The sequence below is a fragment of the Emys orbicularis genome, chromosome 7 (genome assembly GCF_028017835.1).
Source record: "Emys orbicularis isolate rEmyOrb1 chromosome 7, rEmyOrb1.hap1, whole genome shotgun sequence".
In the NCBI taxonomy this organism is placed as follows: Eukaryota; Metazoa; Chordata; order Testudines; family Emydidae; genus Emys; species Emys orbicularis.
Genome location: NC_088689.1, coordinates 83,372,263 through 83,390,407, shown reverse-complemented (window position 1 = coordinate 83,390,407; position 18,145 = coordinate 83,372,263). Strand labels below are relative to the sequence as shown.

Genomic DNA, 18,145 nt, shown 5'->3' with positions numbered 1-18,145 from the left:
TGTTAACAAGGTTAAAAAAGCCAAAAGACTGTGTCTTACCATGGCTGCCTGCAAGCTGAAATCTGTGGCCTGGCACTGCGTGAGTGATCTCTCACACAAAACCGGCAGGCCCTCAATATAAGAGGAAAAATGCGACCTTGTAACGAAAGCACATGTGCTGTGTGATGTGAACATCAAAATCTAACGTGAAAGACTGTACCCATTGTTCTCTAAAATGTATCTTTTTTAACCACCTCTCCCTTCTCCTCCACCAGCTGCAAATGTTTCACCTTCACAGAGGCTAGTGAATATTAGAAAACGTAAGCGAAGGACGCGTGACGAAATGTTCACTGAACTACAGACTGCCTCCCACGCTGACAGAGCACAGCAGAATGCGTGGAGGCAGTCAATGACTGATTTTAAAAAAGCCCAATATGAGCAAGAGGAGAGGTGGCGGGCTGAAGAGCAGAGGTTGCGTGCTGAAACGCGGGCTGAAGAGGAGAAGTGGCGTCAGCTTGTAATCAGAAAGCAAGAATCGATGCTCCGGCTGCTGGAGCATCAAAGTGATATGCTCCTGCGTATGGTTGAGCTGCAGGAAAGGCAGCAGGAGCAGAGACCGCCGCTACAGCCCCTCTGTAACCAACAGCCCTCCTCCCCAAGTCCCATTGCCTCCTCACCCAGACGCCCAAGAACACGGTGGGGGGGCCTCTGGCCACCCAATCACTCCAGCCTAGATGATTTCCAGTGCAATAAGTTTTAAAGTGCAGTGTGTCCTTTTCCTTAAGAACATAAGAAAGGCCGTACTGGGTCAGACCAAAGGTCCATCTAGCCCAGTATCTGTCTACCGACAGTGGCCAATGCCAGGTGCCCCAGAGGGAGTGAACCTAACAGGCAATGATCAAGTGATCTCTCTCCTGCCATCCATCTCCATCCTCTGACGAACAGAGGCTAGGGACACCATTCTTACCCATCCTGGCTAATAGCCATTTATGGACTTAGCCACCATGAATTTATCCAGTCCCCTTTTAAACATTGTTATAGTCCTAGCCTTCACAACCTCCTCAGGTAAGGAGTTCCACAAGTTGACTGTGCGCTGCGTGAAGAAGAACTTCCTTTTATTTGTTTTAAACCTGCTGCCTATTAATTTCTTTTGGTGACCCCTAGTTCTTGTATTATGGGAATAAGTAAATAACTTTTCCTTATCCACTTTCTCAACATCACTCATGATTTTATATACCTCTATCATGTCCCCCCTTAGTCTTCTCTTTTCCAAACTGAAGAGTCCTAGCCTCTTTAATCTTTCCTCATATGGGACCCTCTCTAAACCCTTAATCATTTTAGTTGCTCTTTTCTGAACCTTTTCTAGTGCTAGAATATCTTTTTTGAGGTGAGGAGACCACATCTGTACACAGTATTCGAGATGTGGGCGAACCATGGATTTATATAAGGGCAATAATATATTCTCAGTCTTATTCTCTATCCCCTTTTTAATGATTCCTAACATCCTGTTTGCTGTTTTGACCGCCTCTGCACACTGCGTGGACATCTTTAGAGAACTATCCACGATGACGCCAAGATCTTTTTCCTGACTCGTTGTAGCTAAATTAGCCCCCATCATGTTGTATGTATAGTTGGGGTTATTTTTTCCAATGTGCATTACTTTACATTTATCCACATTAAATTTCATTTGCCATTTTGTTGCCCAATCACTTAGTTTTGTGAGATCTTTTTGAAGTTCTTCACAATCTGCTTTGGTCTTAACTATCTTGAGTAGTTTAGTATCATCTGCAAACTTTGCCACCTCACTGTTTACCCCTTTCTCCAGATCATTTATGAATAAATTGAATAGGATAGGTCCTAGGACTGACCCTTGGGGAACACCACTAGTTACCCCTCTCCATTCTGAGAATTTACCATTAATTCCTACCCTTTGTTCCCTGTCCTTTAACCAGTTCTCAATCCATGAAAGGACCTTCCCTTTTATCCCATGACAGCTTAATTTACGTAAGAGCCTTTGGTGAGGGACCTTGTCAAAGGCTTTCTGGAAATCTAAGTACACTATGTCCACCGGATCCCCCTTGTCCACATGTTTGTTGACCCCTTCAAAGAACTCTAATAGATTAGTAAGACACGATTTCCCTTTACAGAAACCATGTTGACTATTGCTCAAGAGTTTATGTTTTTCTATGTGTCTGACAATTTTGTTCTTTACTATTGTTTCAACTAATTTGCCCGGTACCGACGTTAGACTTACCGGTCTGTAATTGCCGGGATCACCCCTAGAGCCCTTTTTAAATATTGGCGTTACATTAGCTAACTTCCAGTCATTGGGTACCGAAGCCGATTTAAAGGACAGGTTACAAACCTTAGTTAATAGTTCCGCAACTTCACATTTGAGTTCTTTCAGAACTCTTGGGTGAATGCCATCTGGTCCCGGTGACTTGTTAATGTTGAGTTTATCAATTAATTCCAAAACCTCCTCTAGTGATACTTCAATCTGTGACAGTTCCTCAGATTTGTCACCTACAAAAGCCAGCTCAGGTTTGGGAATCTCCCTAACATCCTCAGCCGTGAAGACTGAAGCAAAGAATCCATTTAGTTTCTCCGCAATGACTTTATCATCTTTAAGCGCTCCTTTTGTATTTTCATCGTCAAGGGGCCCCACTGGTTGTTTAGCAGGCTTCCTGCTTCTGATGTACTTAAAAAACATTTTGTTATTACCTTTGGAGTTTTTGGCTAGCCGTTCTTCAAACTCCTCTTTGGCTTTTCTTATTACACTCTTGCACTTAAGTTGGCAGTGTTTGTGCTCCTTTCTATTTGCCTCACTAGGATTTGACTTCCACTTTTTAAAGGAAGTCTTTTTATCTCTCACTGCTTCTTTTACATGGTTGTTAAGCCACGGTGGCTCTTTATTAGTTCTTTTACTGTTTTTCTTAATTTGGGGTATACATTGAAGTTGAGCCTCTATTATGGTGTCTTTAAAAAGGGCCCACGCAACTTGCAGGGATTTCACTTTAGTCACTGAACCTTTTAACTTTTGTCTAACTAACCCCCTCATTTTTGTATAGTTCCCCCTTTTGAAATTAAAGGCCACAGTGTTGGGCAGTTGAGGTGTTCTTCCCACCACAGGGATGTTGAATGCTATTGTATTATGGTCACTATTTCCAAGCGGTCCCGCTATAGTTACCTCTTGGACCAGCTCCTGCGCTCCACTCAGGATTAAATCTAGAGTCGCCTCTCCCCTTGTGGGTTCCCGTACTCGCTGCTCCATGAAGCAGTCATTTAAAGTATCGAGAAATTTTATCTCTGCATTTCGTCCTGAAGTGAAATGTTCCCAGTCAATATGGGGATAATTGAAATCCTCCACTATTATTGGGTTCTTAATTTTGATAGCCTCTCTAATTTCCCTTAGCATTTCATCATCACTATTACTGTCCTGGTCAGGTGGTCGATAATAGATCCCTAATGTTATATTTTTACTAGAGCATGAAATTTCTATCCATAGAGACTCTATGGAACCTGTGGATTCGCTTAAGATTTTTACTTCATTTGAATCTACACTTTCTTTAACATATAGTGCCACTCCTCCCCCTGCACGGCCTGTTCTGTCCTTCCGATATATTTTGTACCCCGGAATGATTGTGTCCCATTGATTGCTCTCAGTCCACCAGGTTTCTGTGATGCCTATTATATCTATATCCTCCTTTATCACAAGGCACTCTAGTTCACCCATCTTATTATTTAGACTTCTGGCATTTGTGTACAAGCACTTTAAAAACTTGTCCCTGTTTATTAGCCTGTCTTTTTCTGATGTGCCAGATTCTTTTTTATGTGGCTGTTTATCATCTGATCCGGCCCTTACATTATACTTTTCAGTCCTCTGCTCCTGACTATAACCTGGAGATTCTCTATCATCAGACTCTCCCCTAAGGGAAGTCTGTGTCCGATCCACACGCTCCTCTGCAGCAGTCGGCTTTCCCCCATCTCCTAGTTTAAAAACTGCTCTACAACCTTTTTAATGTTTAGTGCCAGCAGTCTGGTTCCACTTTGGTTTAGGTGGAGCCCATCTCTCCTGTATAGGCTCCTCCCATCCCAGAAGTTTCCCCAGTTCCTAATGAACGTGAACCCCTCCTCTCTACACCATCGTCTCATCCACGCATTGAGACTCTGAAGCTCTGCCTGCCTACCTGGCCCTGCGCGTGGAACTGGGAGCATTTCTGAAAATGCCACCATAGAGGTCCTGGATTTCAGTCTCTTCCCTAGCAGCCTAAATTTGGCTTCCAGGACATCTCTCCTACCCTTCCCTATGTCATTGGTACCTACATGTACCACGACCACCGGCTCCTCCCCAGCACTACACATAAGTCTATCTAGATGCCTCGAGAGATCCGCAACCTTCGCACCAGGCAGGCAAGTCACCATACGGTTCTCCCGGTCATCACAGACCCAGCTATCTACATTTCTAATAATCGAATCTCCCATTACTAACACCTGCCTTTTCCTAGAAACTGGAGTTCCCTCCCCCGGAGAGGCAACCTCAGTGCGAGAGGCAACCCCAGAACCATCTGGAAGGAGGGTCCCAACTACGGGAAAGTTTCCCTCTGCTCCCATTGACTGCTCTACTTCCCTGGGCCCTTCTTCCTCCTTAACAGCACAGGTGCTGTCTAAGCGGAGGTGGGACAATTCTACAGTGTCCCGGAAAGCCTCATCAACATACCTCTCTGCCTCTCTCAGCTCCTCCAGTTCCGCCACCCTGGCCTCCAAAGTCCGTACATGGTCTCTGAGGGCCAGGAGCTCCTTGCACCGACTGCACACATACGCCACCCGCCCACAGGGCAGGTAATCATACATGCAACAGTCGGTGCAATAAACTGGATAGCCACCACTCTGCTGCTGGGCTTCTGCCTGCATTGTATCCTAGTTAGTGAAAGGGTGGTTTACAGAAGGAAGTTTTGGAATGTGGTTTGGTTTATAGGTTTTAGGGGGGGGCCACGGGGATGGGGTTACGGCTGGCGAGGGACTCCCACTCCCTTCCCACTCCCCTTCTAAACTCCCTTGCGAAACTCCCTGTTAGCAGCCCCTGGTCGCTTGTGCGCGGCTTTATAAAGCCCTGGCCTGAGTGAATGCCCCGCCCACTGAGTAAGGCTCAGCCAATTACCAGAGGCTTCGAGCTTTCAAACCTGCCTCCAACTGCCAGCCAGAGCACACGGTCCCTCAAACAACCAAACAAACAAACACAAGCTCAGCACACAGCAAGTAACCCCCAAACACAAACAAACACACACTACAGACAGTCACTTACCCCACAGATGCTGTATTAGCTCCTCCTTCACCTGGAGAACTCCCTTGCGAAACTCCCTGTTAGCTCCTTCCCTCCTCCCCCACCCATCCCGGGCTACCTTTGCAATTTTCCCCCTAGTTGTGTGCTGAATTAATAAAGAATGCATGAATGTGAAGTAACAATGACTTTATTGCCTCTGCAAGTGGTGCTTGAAGAGGGGAGGGTAGGGGAGGGTGGGGTGCTTGGTTTACAGGGTAGTAGAGTTAACCGGGTGGGTGGGGGGGCTGCGATTTCATCAAGGAGAAACAAACAGAAGTTTCACACCGTAGCCTGGCCAGTCACAAAACTAGTTTTCAAAGCTTCTCTGATGCGCACCGCGCCCTGCTGTGCTGCTCTAACCGACCTGGTGTCTGGCTGCGCGTAATCAGCGGCCAGGCGATTTGCCTCTACCTCCCACCCCGCCATAAATGTCTCCCCCTTACTCTCACAGATATTGTGGAGCACACAGCAAGCAGCAATAACAATGGGGATATTCTTTTCGCTAAGGTCTGAGCGAGTCAGTAAGCTGCGCCAGCGCGCTTTTAAACGCCCAAATGCACATTCCACCACCATTCGGCACTTGCTCAGCCTGTAGTTGAACAGGTCCTGACTCGTGTCCAGGCTGCCTGTGTACGGCTTCATGAGCCATGGCATTAAGGGGTAGGCTGGGTCCCCAAGGATCACGATAGGCATTTCAACATCCCAACGGTTATTTTCTGGTCCGGGAAGAAAGTCCCTTCCTCCAGCTTTCGAAACAGAACAGAGTGCCTGAAGACGCGAGCATCATGTACCCTTCCTGGCCAGCCCACGTTGATGTCGGTGAAACGTCCCTTGTGATCCACCAGGGCTTGCAGCAGCATTGAAAAGTACCCCTTGCGGTTTATGTACTCGGTGGCTTGGTGCGCCGGTGCCAAGATAGGGATATGGGTTCCGTCTATCGCCCCACCACAGTTTGGGAATCCCATTGCAGCAAAGCCATCCACTATGGTCTGCACGTTTCCCAGAGTCACTACCCTTGATATCACCAGGTCTCTCATTGCCCTGGCAACTTGGATCACAGCAGCCCCCACAGTAGATTTGCCCACTCCAAATTGATTCCCGACTGACCGGTAGCTGTCTGGCGTTGCAAGCTTCCACAGGGCTATCGCCACTCGCTTCTCAACTGTGAGGGCTGCTCTCATCCTGGTATTCTGGCGCTTCAGGGCAGGGGAAAGCAAGTCACAAAGTTCCATGAAAGTGCCCTTACGCATGCGAAAGTTTCGCAGCCACTGGGCATCGTCCCAGACCTGCAACACGATGCGGTCCCACCAGTCGGTGCTTGTTTCCCGGGCCCAGAATCGGCGTTCCACGGCATGAACCTGCCCCAGTAACACCATGATTTCCACATTGCTGGGGCCTGTGCCTTGTGAGAGGTCCATGTCAATTTCCTCATCACTATCGTCGCCGCGCTGCAATCGCCTCCTCCTCAGCTGGTCCTGGTTTTGCTTTGGCATGTCCTGGCTCTGCATATACTCCAGGACAATGCGCGTGGTGTTCATAGTGCTCATAATTGCCGTGGTGATCTGAGCGGGATCCATGATCCCAGTGATAGCTATGGCGTCTGGTCTGAAAAAAGGCGCGAAACTAGTATCTAAAGACCAGGGGAAGAAGGGAGGGAGGGGCGAGTGACGACATGGCGTACAGGTACAGGGAATTAAAATCAAGAAAGGTGGCTGTGCATCAGGGAGAAATACAAACAACTGTCACACAGAATGCCCCCCCCCCCAGAGATTGAACTCCTAAGCCTGGGTTTAGCGGGCCGTTGATTTGACGGAGGGAGGGGGGAAGGAAATGAATACAGAACAAATCTATTTTTTACATCTTAAGACGACAGTGCAGCATGACTGATAGCCCTCGGCATTTTCTGGGTGCTTGGCAGCAAATACTGGGCGCGTACCAGTATGATGATGATGGATACCAATCATAATATACTATTTATTGCCAAAAGGCAAGGGGTTGCTGCTGTGTAGCAATGTAACCCTACGTGTGCCAGCCACATCTCTGCCAGCACCCAGATCGCCCTCGGCCTTTTCTGGGTGCTTAGCAGACAATACTTGGCAGAAAATAGTATACTACGACTGGTAGCCATCATTGTCCAACGAGGACGGTTAAAGGCAAGGGGTTGCTGCTGTGTAGCAATGTAGCCCCACGTGTGCCAGCCATATGTCTGCCAGCACCCAGATCGCCCTCGGCCTCTTCTGGGTGCTCAGCAGACAATACTTGGCAGAAAATAATATACTATGACTGATATCCATGATTGTCCGACGAGGACGGTTACCAGTCGTAATAAACCATCTACTGCCAAAAGGCAAGGGGCTGGTGCAATGCAGCCCTACGGCTGCCAGCCCCACAGCTACCAGCATCCCGATCGCCGATGAAGGCTACCACTCATGCTGCACCGTCTACCGCCAAAAGGCAGTTAGCTGCTGCTGCTGTGTAGCAATGCAGTCCCACGTCTGCCGGCACCCGGAAGACATATGGTGACGGTGAGCTGAGCTGAGCGAGCTCCATGCTTGGCGTGGTATGTTGTCTGCACAGGTAACCCAGGTAAAAAGGCGCGAATCTATTGTCTGCCGTTGCTGTGACGGCGGGGGAGGGGCCTGACGCAATGTACCCAGAACCCCCCGCGGCACTGTTTTGCATCATTCGGGCATTGCGATCTCAACCCATAATTCCAATGGGCGCCGGAGACTGCCGGAGACTGCGGGAACTGTGGGATAGGTACCCATAGTGCAATGCGCCGGAAGTCGACGCTAGCCTCGGTACTGTGGACGCGGTCCGCCGACTTCATGCACTTAGAGCATTTTATGTGGGGACACACACAATCGGCTGCATACAACCGGTTTCTATAAAACCGGCTTCTATAAATCCGACCTAATTTTGTAGTGTAGACATAGCCTTAGATCCTGCATAAGCAGGTTTAGTGGAGTTGCAGCAACTCCACTAAACCTGCCTATGCCAGATCTAAGGGTATGTTTACACTACGAAATTAGGTCGAATTAATAGAAGCCGGTTTCATAGAAATCGGTTGTATACAGCCGATTGTGTGTGTCCCCACATAAAGTGCTCTAAGTGCTCTAGTCGGCGGACCGCGTCCACAGTACCGAGGCTAGCGTCGACTTCTGGAGCATTGCACTATGGGTAGCTATCCCACAGTTCCCGCAGTCTCCGCCGCCCATTGGAATTCTGGGTTGCGATCCCAATGCCCGAATGATGCAAAACAGTGTCGCGGGGGGTTCTGGGTACATGTCGTCAGGCCCCTCCCCCTCCGTCACAGCAACGTCAGACAATAGATTCGCGCCTTTTTACCTGGGTTACCTGTGCTGACAACATACCACGGCAAGCATGGAGCCCGCTCAGCTCAGCTCACCGTCACCATATGTCATCTGGGTGCCGGCAGACGTGGGACTGCATTGCTACACAGCAGCAGCAGCTAACTGCCTTTTGGCGGTAGATGGTGCAGCATGACTGGTAGCCTTCATCGGCGATCTGGGTGCTGGCAGCCGTGGGGCTGCATTGCACCAGCCCTTGCCTTTTGCCTTTTGGCAGTAATTGGTTTATTACGACTGGTAACCGTCCTCGTCGTACAGCAGTGGCTGTCAATCATGGGCACCTGGGCAGACATGGTCAGTCCAGCAGTGGCTGGAACTCTGTATGTCCCCCAGTCCCCCATCCTGCTGCCTTCACAATGACGATGATGGCTATCAGTCGTAGTATGCCATTTTCTGCCAAGCGCCCTGTTGGCTCATCGCACATTAGCAGAGTCTTCCCTGAGCAGCAGATCGTGCAATAGGCCTGAAGGCTACTGCCAAGCGCCCAGTATTTGCTGCCAAGCACCCAGAAGATGCCGAGGGCTATCAGTCATGCTGCACCGTCGTCTTAAGATGTAAAAAATAGATTTGTTCTGTATTCATTTGCTTCCCCCCTCCCTCTGTCAAATCAACGTCCTGCTAAACCCAGGCTTTTGAGTACAATCTTTGGGGGGGCCATTCTGTGTGACAGATGTTTGTGTTTCTCCCTGATGCACAGCCACCTTTCTTGATTTTAATTCCCTGTACCTGTACGCCATGTCATCACTCGCCCCTCCCTCCCTCCCTCCTTCCCCTGGTCCGTCAGATATTAGTTTTGCGCCTTTTTTCAGACCAGACGCCATAGCTAGCACTGGGATCATGGAGCCCGCTCAGATCACCGCGGCAATTATGAGCACTATGAACACTACGCGCATTGTCCTGGAGTATATGCAGAGCCAGGACATGCCAAAGCAAAACCAGGACCAGCCGAGGAGGCGATTGCAGCGCGGCCACGAGAGTGATGAGGAAATTGACATGGACATAGACCTCTCACAAGGCACAGGCCCCAGCAATGTGGAAATTATGGTGTTCCTGGGGCAGGTTGATGCCGTGGAACGCCGATTCTGGGCCCGGGAAACAAGCACAGACTGGTGGGACCGCATCGTGCTGCAGGTGTGGGACGATTCCCAGTGGCTGCGAAACTTTCGCATGCGTAAGGGCACTTTCATGGAACTTTGTGACTTGCTTTCCCCTGCCCTGAAGCGCCAGAATACCAAGATGAGAGCAGCCCTCACAGTTGAGAAGCGAGTGGCGATAGCCCTGTGGAAGCTTGCAACGCCAGACAGCTACCGGTCAGTCGGGAATCAATTTGGAGTGGGCAAATCTACTGTGGGGGCTGCTGTGATCCAAGCTGCCAGGGCAATGAGAGACCTGGTGATATCAAGGGTAGTGACTCTGGGAAACGTGCAGACCATAGTGGATGGCTTTGCTGCAATGGGATTCCCAAACTGTGGTGGGGCGATAGACGGAACCCATATCCCTATCTTGGCACCGGAGCACCAAGCCACCGAGTACATAAACCGCAAGGGGTACTTTTCAATGCTGCTGCAAGCCCTGGTGGATCACAAGGGACGTTTCACCAACATCAACGTGGGCTGGCCGGGAAGGGTACATGATGCTCGCGTCTTCAGGCAGTCTGCTCTGTTTCAAAAGCTGGAGGAAGGGACTTTCTTCCCGGACCAGAAAATAACCGTTGGGGATGTTGAAATGCCTATCGTGATCCTTGGGGACCCAGCCTACCCCTTAATGCCATGGCTCATGAAGCCCTACACAGGCAGCCTGGACAGGAGTCAGGACCTGTTCAACTACAGGCTGAGCAAGTGCCGAATGGTGGTGGAATGTGCATTTGGGCGTTTAAAAGCGCGCTGGCGCAGCTTACTGACTCGCTCAGACCTTAGCGAAAGGAATATCCCCATTGTTATTGCTGCTTGCTGTGTGCTCCACAATATCTGTGAGAGTAAGGGGGAGACATTTATGGCGGGGTGGGAGGTTGAGGCAAATCGCCTGGCCGCTGATTACGCGCAGCCAGACACCAGGGCGGTTAGAGGAGCACAGCATGGCGCGGTGCACATCAGAGAAGCTTTGAAAACGAGTTTTGTGACTGCCCAGGCTACGGTGTGAAACTTCTGTTTGTTTCTCCTTGATGAACCCTCCGCCCCTCCCCGGTTAACTCTACTTCCGTGTAAACCAACCACCCCACCCTCCCCTACCCTCCCCCCTGCGAGCACCACTTGCAGAGGCAATAAAGTCATTGTTACTTCACGTTCATGCATTCTTTATTAATTCAGCCCACAACTAGGGGGATAATTGCAAAGGTAGCCCGGGATGGGTGGGGGAGGAGGGAAGGAAAAGGACACACTGCAGTTTAAAACTTTAACTCTTATTGAAGGCCAGCCTTCTGATGCTAGGGCAATCATCTGGGGTGGAGTGACTGGGTGGCCGGAGGTTCTTGGGCGTCTGGGTGAGGAGGCTATGGAACTTGGGGAGGAGGGCTGTTGGTTACACAGGGGCTGTAGCGGCGGTCTCTGCTCCTGCTGCCTTTCCTGCAGCTCAACCATACGCTGGAGCATATCAGTTTGATGCTCCAGCAGCCGGAGCATCGACTCTTGCCTTCTGTCTGCAAGCTGACGCCACCTATTATCTTCAGCCCGCAACTTGCTCTGTTCATCCCGCGATTCAGCACGCCACCTCTCCTCTCGTTCATATTGGGCTTTTCTATAATCAGTCATTGACTGCCTCCACGCATTCTGCTGTGCTCTGTCAGCGTTGGAGGCAGTCTGTAGTTCTGTAAACATGTCATCACGTGTCCTTCGCTTCCTCTTCCTAATCTTCACTAGCCTCTGTGAAGGAGAAAGATTTGCAGCTGGTGGAGGAGAAGGGAGAGGTGGTTAAAAAGACACATTTTAGAGAACAATGGGTACACTCTTTCACGTTAAATTTTGCTGTTCACATTACACAGCACATGTGCTTTCGTTACAAGGTCGCATTTTTCCTCTTATATTGAGGGTCTGCCGGTTTGGTGTGAGAGATCACTCACGCAGTGCCAGGCCACAGATTTCAGCTTGCAGGCAGCCATGGTAAGACACAGTCTTTTGGCTTTTTTAACCTTCTTAACATGTGGGAATGGTTTCAAACATTAGTGCTCTCATTTCCCATACCAAGCACCCGTTGGGTTGGCCATTTAAAATGGGTTTGCAATGTAAAAGGAGGGGCTGCGGTTTCAGGGTTAACATGCAGCACAAACCCAACTAATTCCCCTCCCCCACACCCAATTCTCTGGGATGATCACTTCACCCCTCCCCCCACTGCGTGGCTAACAGCGGGGAATATTTCTGTTCAGCAAAGCAGGAACGGGCACCTCTGAATGTCCCCTTAATAAAATCACCCCATTTCAACCAGGTGACCGTGAATGATATCACTCTCCTGAGGATAACAAAGAGAGATAAGGAATGGATGTTGTCTGCATGCCAGCAAACACCGGGACCATACGCTGCCATGCTTTGTTATGCAATGATTCCAGACTACGTGCTACTGGCCTGGCGTGGTAAAGTGTCCTACCATGGCGGACGGGATAAGGCAGCCCTCCCCAGAAACCTTTTGCAAAGGCTTTGGGAGTACATGAAGGAGAGCTTTCTGGAGATGTCCCTGGAGGATTTCCGCTCCATCCCCATACACGTTAACAGACTTTTCCAGTAGCTGTACTGGCCGCGATTGCCAGGGCAAATTAATCATTAATCATTAAACACGCTTGCTTTTAAACCATGTGTAATATTTACAAAGGTACACTCACCAGAGGTCCCCTGTGTGCCCTCAGGGTCTTCGTTGAGTTCGGGGGTTACTGGTTCCAGGTCCAGGGTGACAAACATATCCTGGCTGTTGGGGAAACCGGTTTCTCCGCTTCCTTGCGGCTGTGAGCTATCTACATTTCCTCCATCCTCCTCTTCCGAACCCTCTTCCCTGTGTGTTTCTCCAGTGAGGGAGTCATAGCACACAGTTGGGGTAGTGGTGGCTGCACCCCCTAGAATGGCATGCAGCTCCGCGTAGAAGCGGCATGTTTGCGGCTCAGCCCCGGACCTTCCGTTTGCTTCTCTGGCTTTGTGGTAGGCTTGCCTTAGCTCCTTAATTTTCACGCGGCACTGCTGTGCGTCCCTGTTATGGCCTCTTTCCTTCATGGCCTTGGAGACCTTTTCTAATATTTTGCCATTCCGTTTACTGCTTCGGAGTTCGGCCAGCACTGATTCATCTCCCCATATGGCGAGCAGATCTCGTACCTCCCGTTCTGTCCATGCTGGAGCTCTTTTGCGATCCTGGGACTCCATCACGGTTACCTGTGCTGATGAGCTCTGCGTGGTCACCTGTGCTCTCCACGCTGAGCAAACAGGAAATGAAATTCAAACGTTCGTGGGGCTTTTCCTGTCTACCTGGCCAGTGCATCTGAGTTGAGAGTGCTGTCCAGAGCGGTCACAATGAAGCACTGTGGGATAGCTCCCGGAGGCCAATAACGTCGAATTCCGTCCACACTACCCCAATTCCGACCCCCTAAGGCCGATTTTATTGCTAATCCCCTCGTTGGAGGTGGAGTAAAGAAACCGGTTTAAAGGGCCCTTTAAGTCGAAAGAAAGGGCTTCGTCGTGTGAACATGTCCAGGCTTAATTCGATTTAACGCGGCTAAAGTCAACCTAAACTCGTAGTGTAGACCAGGCCTAAGTCTCACACTTACACTAGGGCTGAATTTGCCCCCAGGTGTTGAGCAAAGTAGTGCAATGATCACATTTTCACAGCAAGCACCCTAACCCTTCAGAGGTACCTGCTCTCTCGGAGTTTGTGATTCCGGACAAGAAGATGTTAAGGAACCACTCGAGCGAATACTGATACATGGGGTCAACGTTGGACAGGTCAGAGACGCAGAAGTAAAGGATCTGAGTGCGGACAGCTACAGGCACGTACTCCAGACGAGTGATGTCGATGTCTTTTTCTGTCTGCTCGGCAATCTTCACTTTGGCCTGTGGGACCATTCAGAGGATCACAGCTGCACATTTCATGTTTCTGTAAAGGATTAAACTGACCAGGGCTGGGTGTCTGTGCCTGTGAATCAGTCACTTACCTGGATTTCCCCTGCTTTTAGCTTGGATGCCTCCAGCACTTTGATGAGCTCCAAGTCATCGACAGGATTTCCCTCGGAGGAGCTTAGCCGGTAGAGGATCTGATCCTCTATCTCCTTCAGCTCTTGTCGCATCTTGGCATTGCTAATGATCAGCTGGTTCTTGGCCTCTTCTAAGTCCGGTCGCTCCTCAGCTACCACTTGTCCCAGCAACTGGTCTTCCAAGCCACTGTAACAAAACCCTTGGATGTTATCGCTGGGATGTCGGAGCATACCCCCAAGTTTCACCTTACTTAAAAACTACTTGCTTACACAATCAGACAAAAATACAAAAGTGTCACTGCACACTATTACTGAAAAATTGCTACGTTCTCCTTGTTACCATATAATTATAAAATAATTTCAGTGTATAGTATATAGAACAGTACAAACAAGTCATTGTATGAAATTTTAGTTTGTACTGACTTTGCTAGTGCTTTTTATGTAGCCTGTTGTAAAAGTAGGCCAATATCTAGATGAGTTGATGTACCCCCTGGAAGACCTCTGCGTACACGTGGTTGAGAACCACTGAACTAAATGTCCCATCTCCTCTGGAGCCACATGGTGCAACTATCTATGGTACGTACATGGCCCCCATCACTATAATCCCTGAGTACCACACAAAACCCCAGTGTGGCAGAGAAAGGCTATTATCTTCATGAGCCACAGAGGAACTAAGGGCTTGTCTCCACTTTGCACAGCAATCGATCCACCAAGGGTCGATTTAGTGGGTCTAGTGAAGACCCACTAAATCGATCACCAATCGCTCTCCCGTTGACTCCGGTATGCCACTGGAATAAGAAGCATAAGGTAAATCGACGGGAGAGTTTATCCCATCAACCCAGCATGGTGTAGACACTGCAATAGGTTGACCTAAGGTACGTCGACTCCAGCTATGTTATTCACGTAGCTGGAGTTGCGTAACTTAGGTCAACTTAGCCCTGTAGTGTAGACCTGCCCCTAAGTCACTTGCCCAAGGTCAGGAAGTCTGTGGCAGGGCAGGAAATTGAACCCAGAACTCCAGAATTCCAGGCTCGCACCCTAAGCACAGGACCATCCTTACTCACTCCATGTTGAGTTTGATTTCAATAGCTCAGGAGCAGGAGAGTGGCCAATATTTGCAACTGTTCAGTGGCTACTGGTACAAAGGGGTGACCAGTTACCTGGGCGAGAGGGTGAAGTTAATCAGCGTGAGCTTGGTGGAGATCTCTGGCGTGTAGTGGGGATTGGGCAGATTGGTGGTGATGTACATCTTGAAGTCCTCATGGTATGGAATAACCGTATCGCCCAGCTTCAATACCGTGCTGCCTTGCTGTTTATAAGTCTGTAAAAAGAGGGACACGGACAACACAGGTCGGAATGTCTACATTTAAAAATCATAGATGTGTTGAGAGCCTGCCAAAGAGAGAGTCCCATTATTAATCTGGCTCCATTGCAGGCTGGCTAGATAAAGATTTTCAAAGCTATTTAGGAGACTTAGAGGCACAATTTCCATTAATTTGTACTGAGCATCTAAATTCTTTGCATCCAAAATCTCAACCTTACTAGACACATCTTCACTAAGGGAGGACAAAGCCGTTCTTCATGCCAGTGCTGGAGAGCCCACTCCACCCCAGCTCCAGGCCAGCCAGCCTTCCTGCTCATCTCGTCAGACAAACAGCAGGGGAGAACCTGTTTCAGCAAGACGGGCTCGAGAGCCGGATCCAGTTCCTCCCCTACGTTCTCCAGCAGGAACGGCTTTCCGAAGCGAATGGAGTTCTCCAAGCTGCGCAGAAAGTCCCGGTCGCTCAGCTTAGCCACCTCCAAACCGTTCTCCTTCTCCTGAAGGACAAGATGGTGAGAGGGGAGTCTAGAGTGTAGGGATGGGCAAAGCAGGGGAGCCAAACTGCTTATGCACTTTAGGGCATGTCTACACTTACGGCAGAGTGATCGATCCACCGGGGGTTGATTTATCATGTCTAGTGAAGATGCGATAAATCGACCACTGAGTGCTCTCCCGTCGACTCTCCACAGAGCGAGAAGATGGGGGAGCGACAGCAGTCGACCTACTGCAGTGAAGACACCGCAGTAAGTAGCTCTAAGTACTTCGACTTCAGCTTCGCTATTTTCGTAGCTGAAGTTGCGTAACTTAGACCGACTTAGCTCACCCCCCATGTGTAGACCAGGCCTAAACAAATAACTGTGCTACTGCAACATTAAGATTGCAAATACAAAAAAAAAAAAAAAAAAAGGAAGTACAAAGGCTTCATCTGTGTTACCTATCAGGACCTTGTAGCAAATGCCTACTAAGCGCAATGTGGCCAAGGTAATATGGGTATGTTTTGCATTTCCTGACTTCCTACTTTCATAGCTGCAACTTTAGTGGAATCCCTTGCCCTTCAGTGCTTAAGGGCTCAAAGATCTGCCTCTGACTAGCCTGCAAGGCAGGAGCAGTCAGGTGGGACTACAGAAGCCTCCAGGGAGTAGAGGAGCAGCAGCAGCAGTAAGGAAAGTTGCTAAATCCCCTCCCCCCAACTCCACCACTTTAAAGCACCAGCGGCTCTCTCTGGAAACACTCCGCATGTACAGGAGTCTGGAGGCAGATCATATAGAACAAACTGCTTCCCGGCAGGCGAACACAAGACATGGTGAGTGCTTTGGTTCTAATAATAATACCTAGCTCTTATACACTTTTCATCAGTAGATTTTAAAGCACTTTACACAAGAGGCAGTATCATTATCTCCACTTTACAGATGGGGGGAACTGAGGCACAGACCGGTTAAAGTGAGTTGCCCAAAGACACCCAACAGGCCAGGTCTCCTGCATCCCAGTCCAGTACATTAGTCACTAGGCCACACTGCCTCTCAAAGCCCGCAAGGGAGACTTCCTCTCTCTTCCCTGAGCTATCCTGCCACAGTTATGGTCAGGAAACGGTTTCAGGCTGGAGCCCCCTTGGTATAAAACAACAGGAGTGCTCAGTGAGGGCCCTGGACTCTTCTCCCACCTTAGTGAAAGTAGCCTGAATCTGTGGACCTTTAAGGCAAACTGCAAAGCCCATCTATTCTGCCTGACTCTGGGGTGGGTGAGGCTTTGCAGTGGTGGGCTGGATTTTTTCCTTGTCCCTTTCCTATAAAAATCCCACCCCCAAGGGATTTAAGGCCTCTCTATACACAGCTCCAAACAGAGTCTATTGTAAAAGGAAGGAAAGGAAGAGAGAGGGAGGGAAAAAAATAGAAGGAACCATTGGGAATCTTCTGACCCTGAGGCTAGAACAATGGAAGGATCCCAGCAAACTTGGCTACCCACTTGTCAAGAGTGGTAGAAGCCCTTACCAAGTTCTTGATCCATTTGTTGGCTTGTCCCTGGGGGTCTATGAAGTGAGTCCAGCGCTGTGAAACCTGTGTTATTACTCCATTCTCCACAGACAGGGTGTCATTAGGCAAGCCGGCAATCTGATCACAGCCGAAAAAGCACATCAGATGTCTAACAGCAACTGTGTCTTACAACATAGGCATTCTTTCCTGCCACAGTTCAGTGTTTGATAAATTGCAGAGCTATCCATCTCACAGCACATTAACGTCTGATACACACATCTGAGTAACTCACATGGATCTTATACACACTGGACTCAGAACCTGGCCAACTACAACCACACTTAAACACCGTTGCAGCTAGCAAGGTTCTAACAGTGCTTCTCTGACCAGGGAGGACAGTAATTCTTCTCTTGAGAAATGTGCTAGCCAAACCATTTTTAGGCTAGATTCCCCAAGCATGGTTCTAACACATCACTCTCACCAAAAAGCCCTCTCCTCACTATCAGAGAAGCTGCGTTAGAGTCTTGCTAGCACCAGCAGTGTTTAAACAGGATCTGGTCTTGCTTTTGTGGAGGGAACCATGCCATGACACAGAGCTGTGTTACAGACATGCAGAGACCAGGGCCAGGTCCTCCACCACAATAAAGTTCCTTTACACTGCTCAAAACAACTCTAAAGTCACCATAACCAGCCTCTTGAGGATTCCCATTGTGAAGGGGGATCTTTGGGTGATGTAGAGCATGAGGTGGGGAGCCAAGGAGAAGGGACATGGCCTATACATCCCTATGTCACTATCCTGTCAACGAGAACAGCTTCTTGATGGCATGGGCATTTAGTGTAGAATGGCCCTCCTGCTGCTCTGATATGTGCCAGGAGCTAGCCTGGCAGCTGGCTGATGCCAAGATTAAATGTGGCTTAAAGTCACTTTTGCACTGGCCTTGCTGCGAACAGCTCAGGATTTGGGTCCAGGGCTTTAGCTTTATTCCATAATATGTGGTTACATGGCTTGGTCTCCTCCACAGA

General features: G+C 49.2%; 1 protein-coding gene across 1 annotated transcript in view; it reads right to left on the bottom strand.

Moving 5' to 3' along the window:
- Positions 1 to 18,145, bottom strand: part of DNAH1 (dynein axonemal heavy chain 1) — a 144,833-nt gene that overhangs the window by 29,734 nt on the left and 96,954 nt on the right. The window contains exons 60-64 of the mRNA XM_065408329.1: positions 17,141 to 17,260; positions 15,500 to 15,649; positions 14,992 to 15,152; positions 13,793 to 14,018; positions 13,496 to 13,691 (exon numbers count right to left, since the gene is read on the bottom strand). Coding sequence (XP_065264401.1) covers positions 13,496 to 13,691; positions 13,793 to 14,018; positions 14,992 to 15,152; positions 15,500 to 15,649; positions 17,141 to 17,260 — 853 coding nt within the window. The remainder of the gene's footprint in view (positions 1 to 13,495; positions 13,692 to 13,792; positions 14,019 to 14,991; positions 15,153 to 15,499; positions 15,650 to 17,140; positions 17,261 to 18,145) is intronic.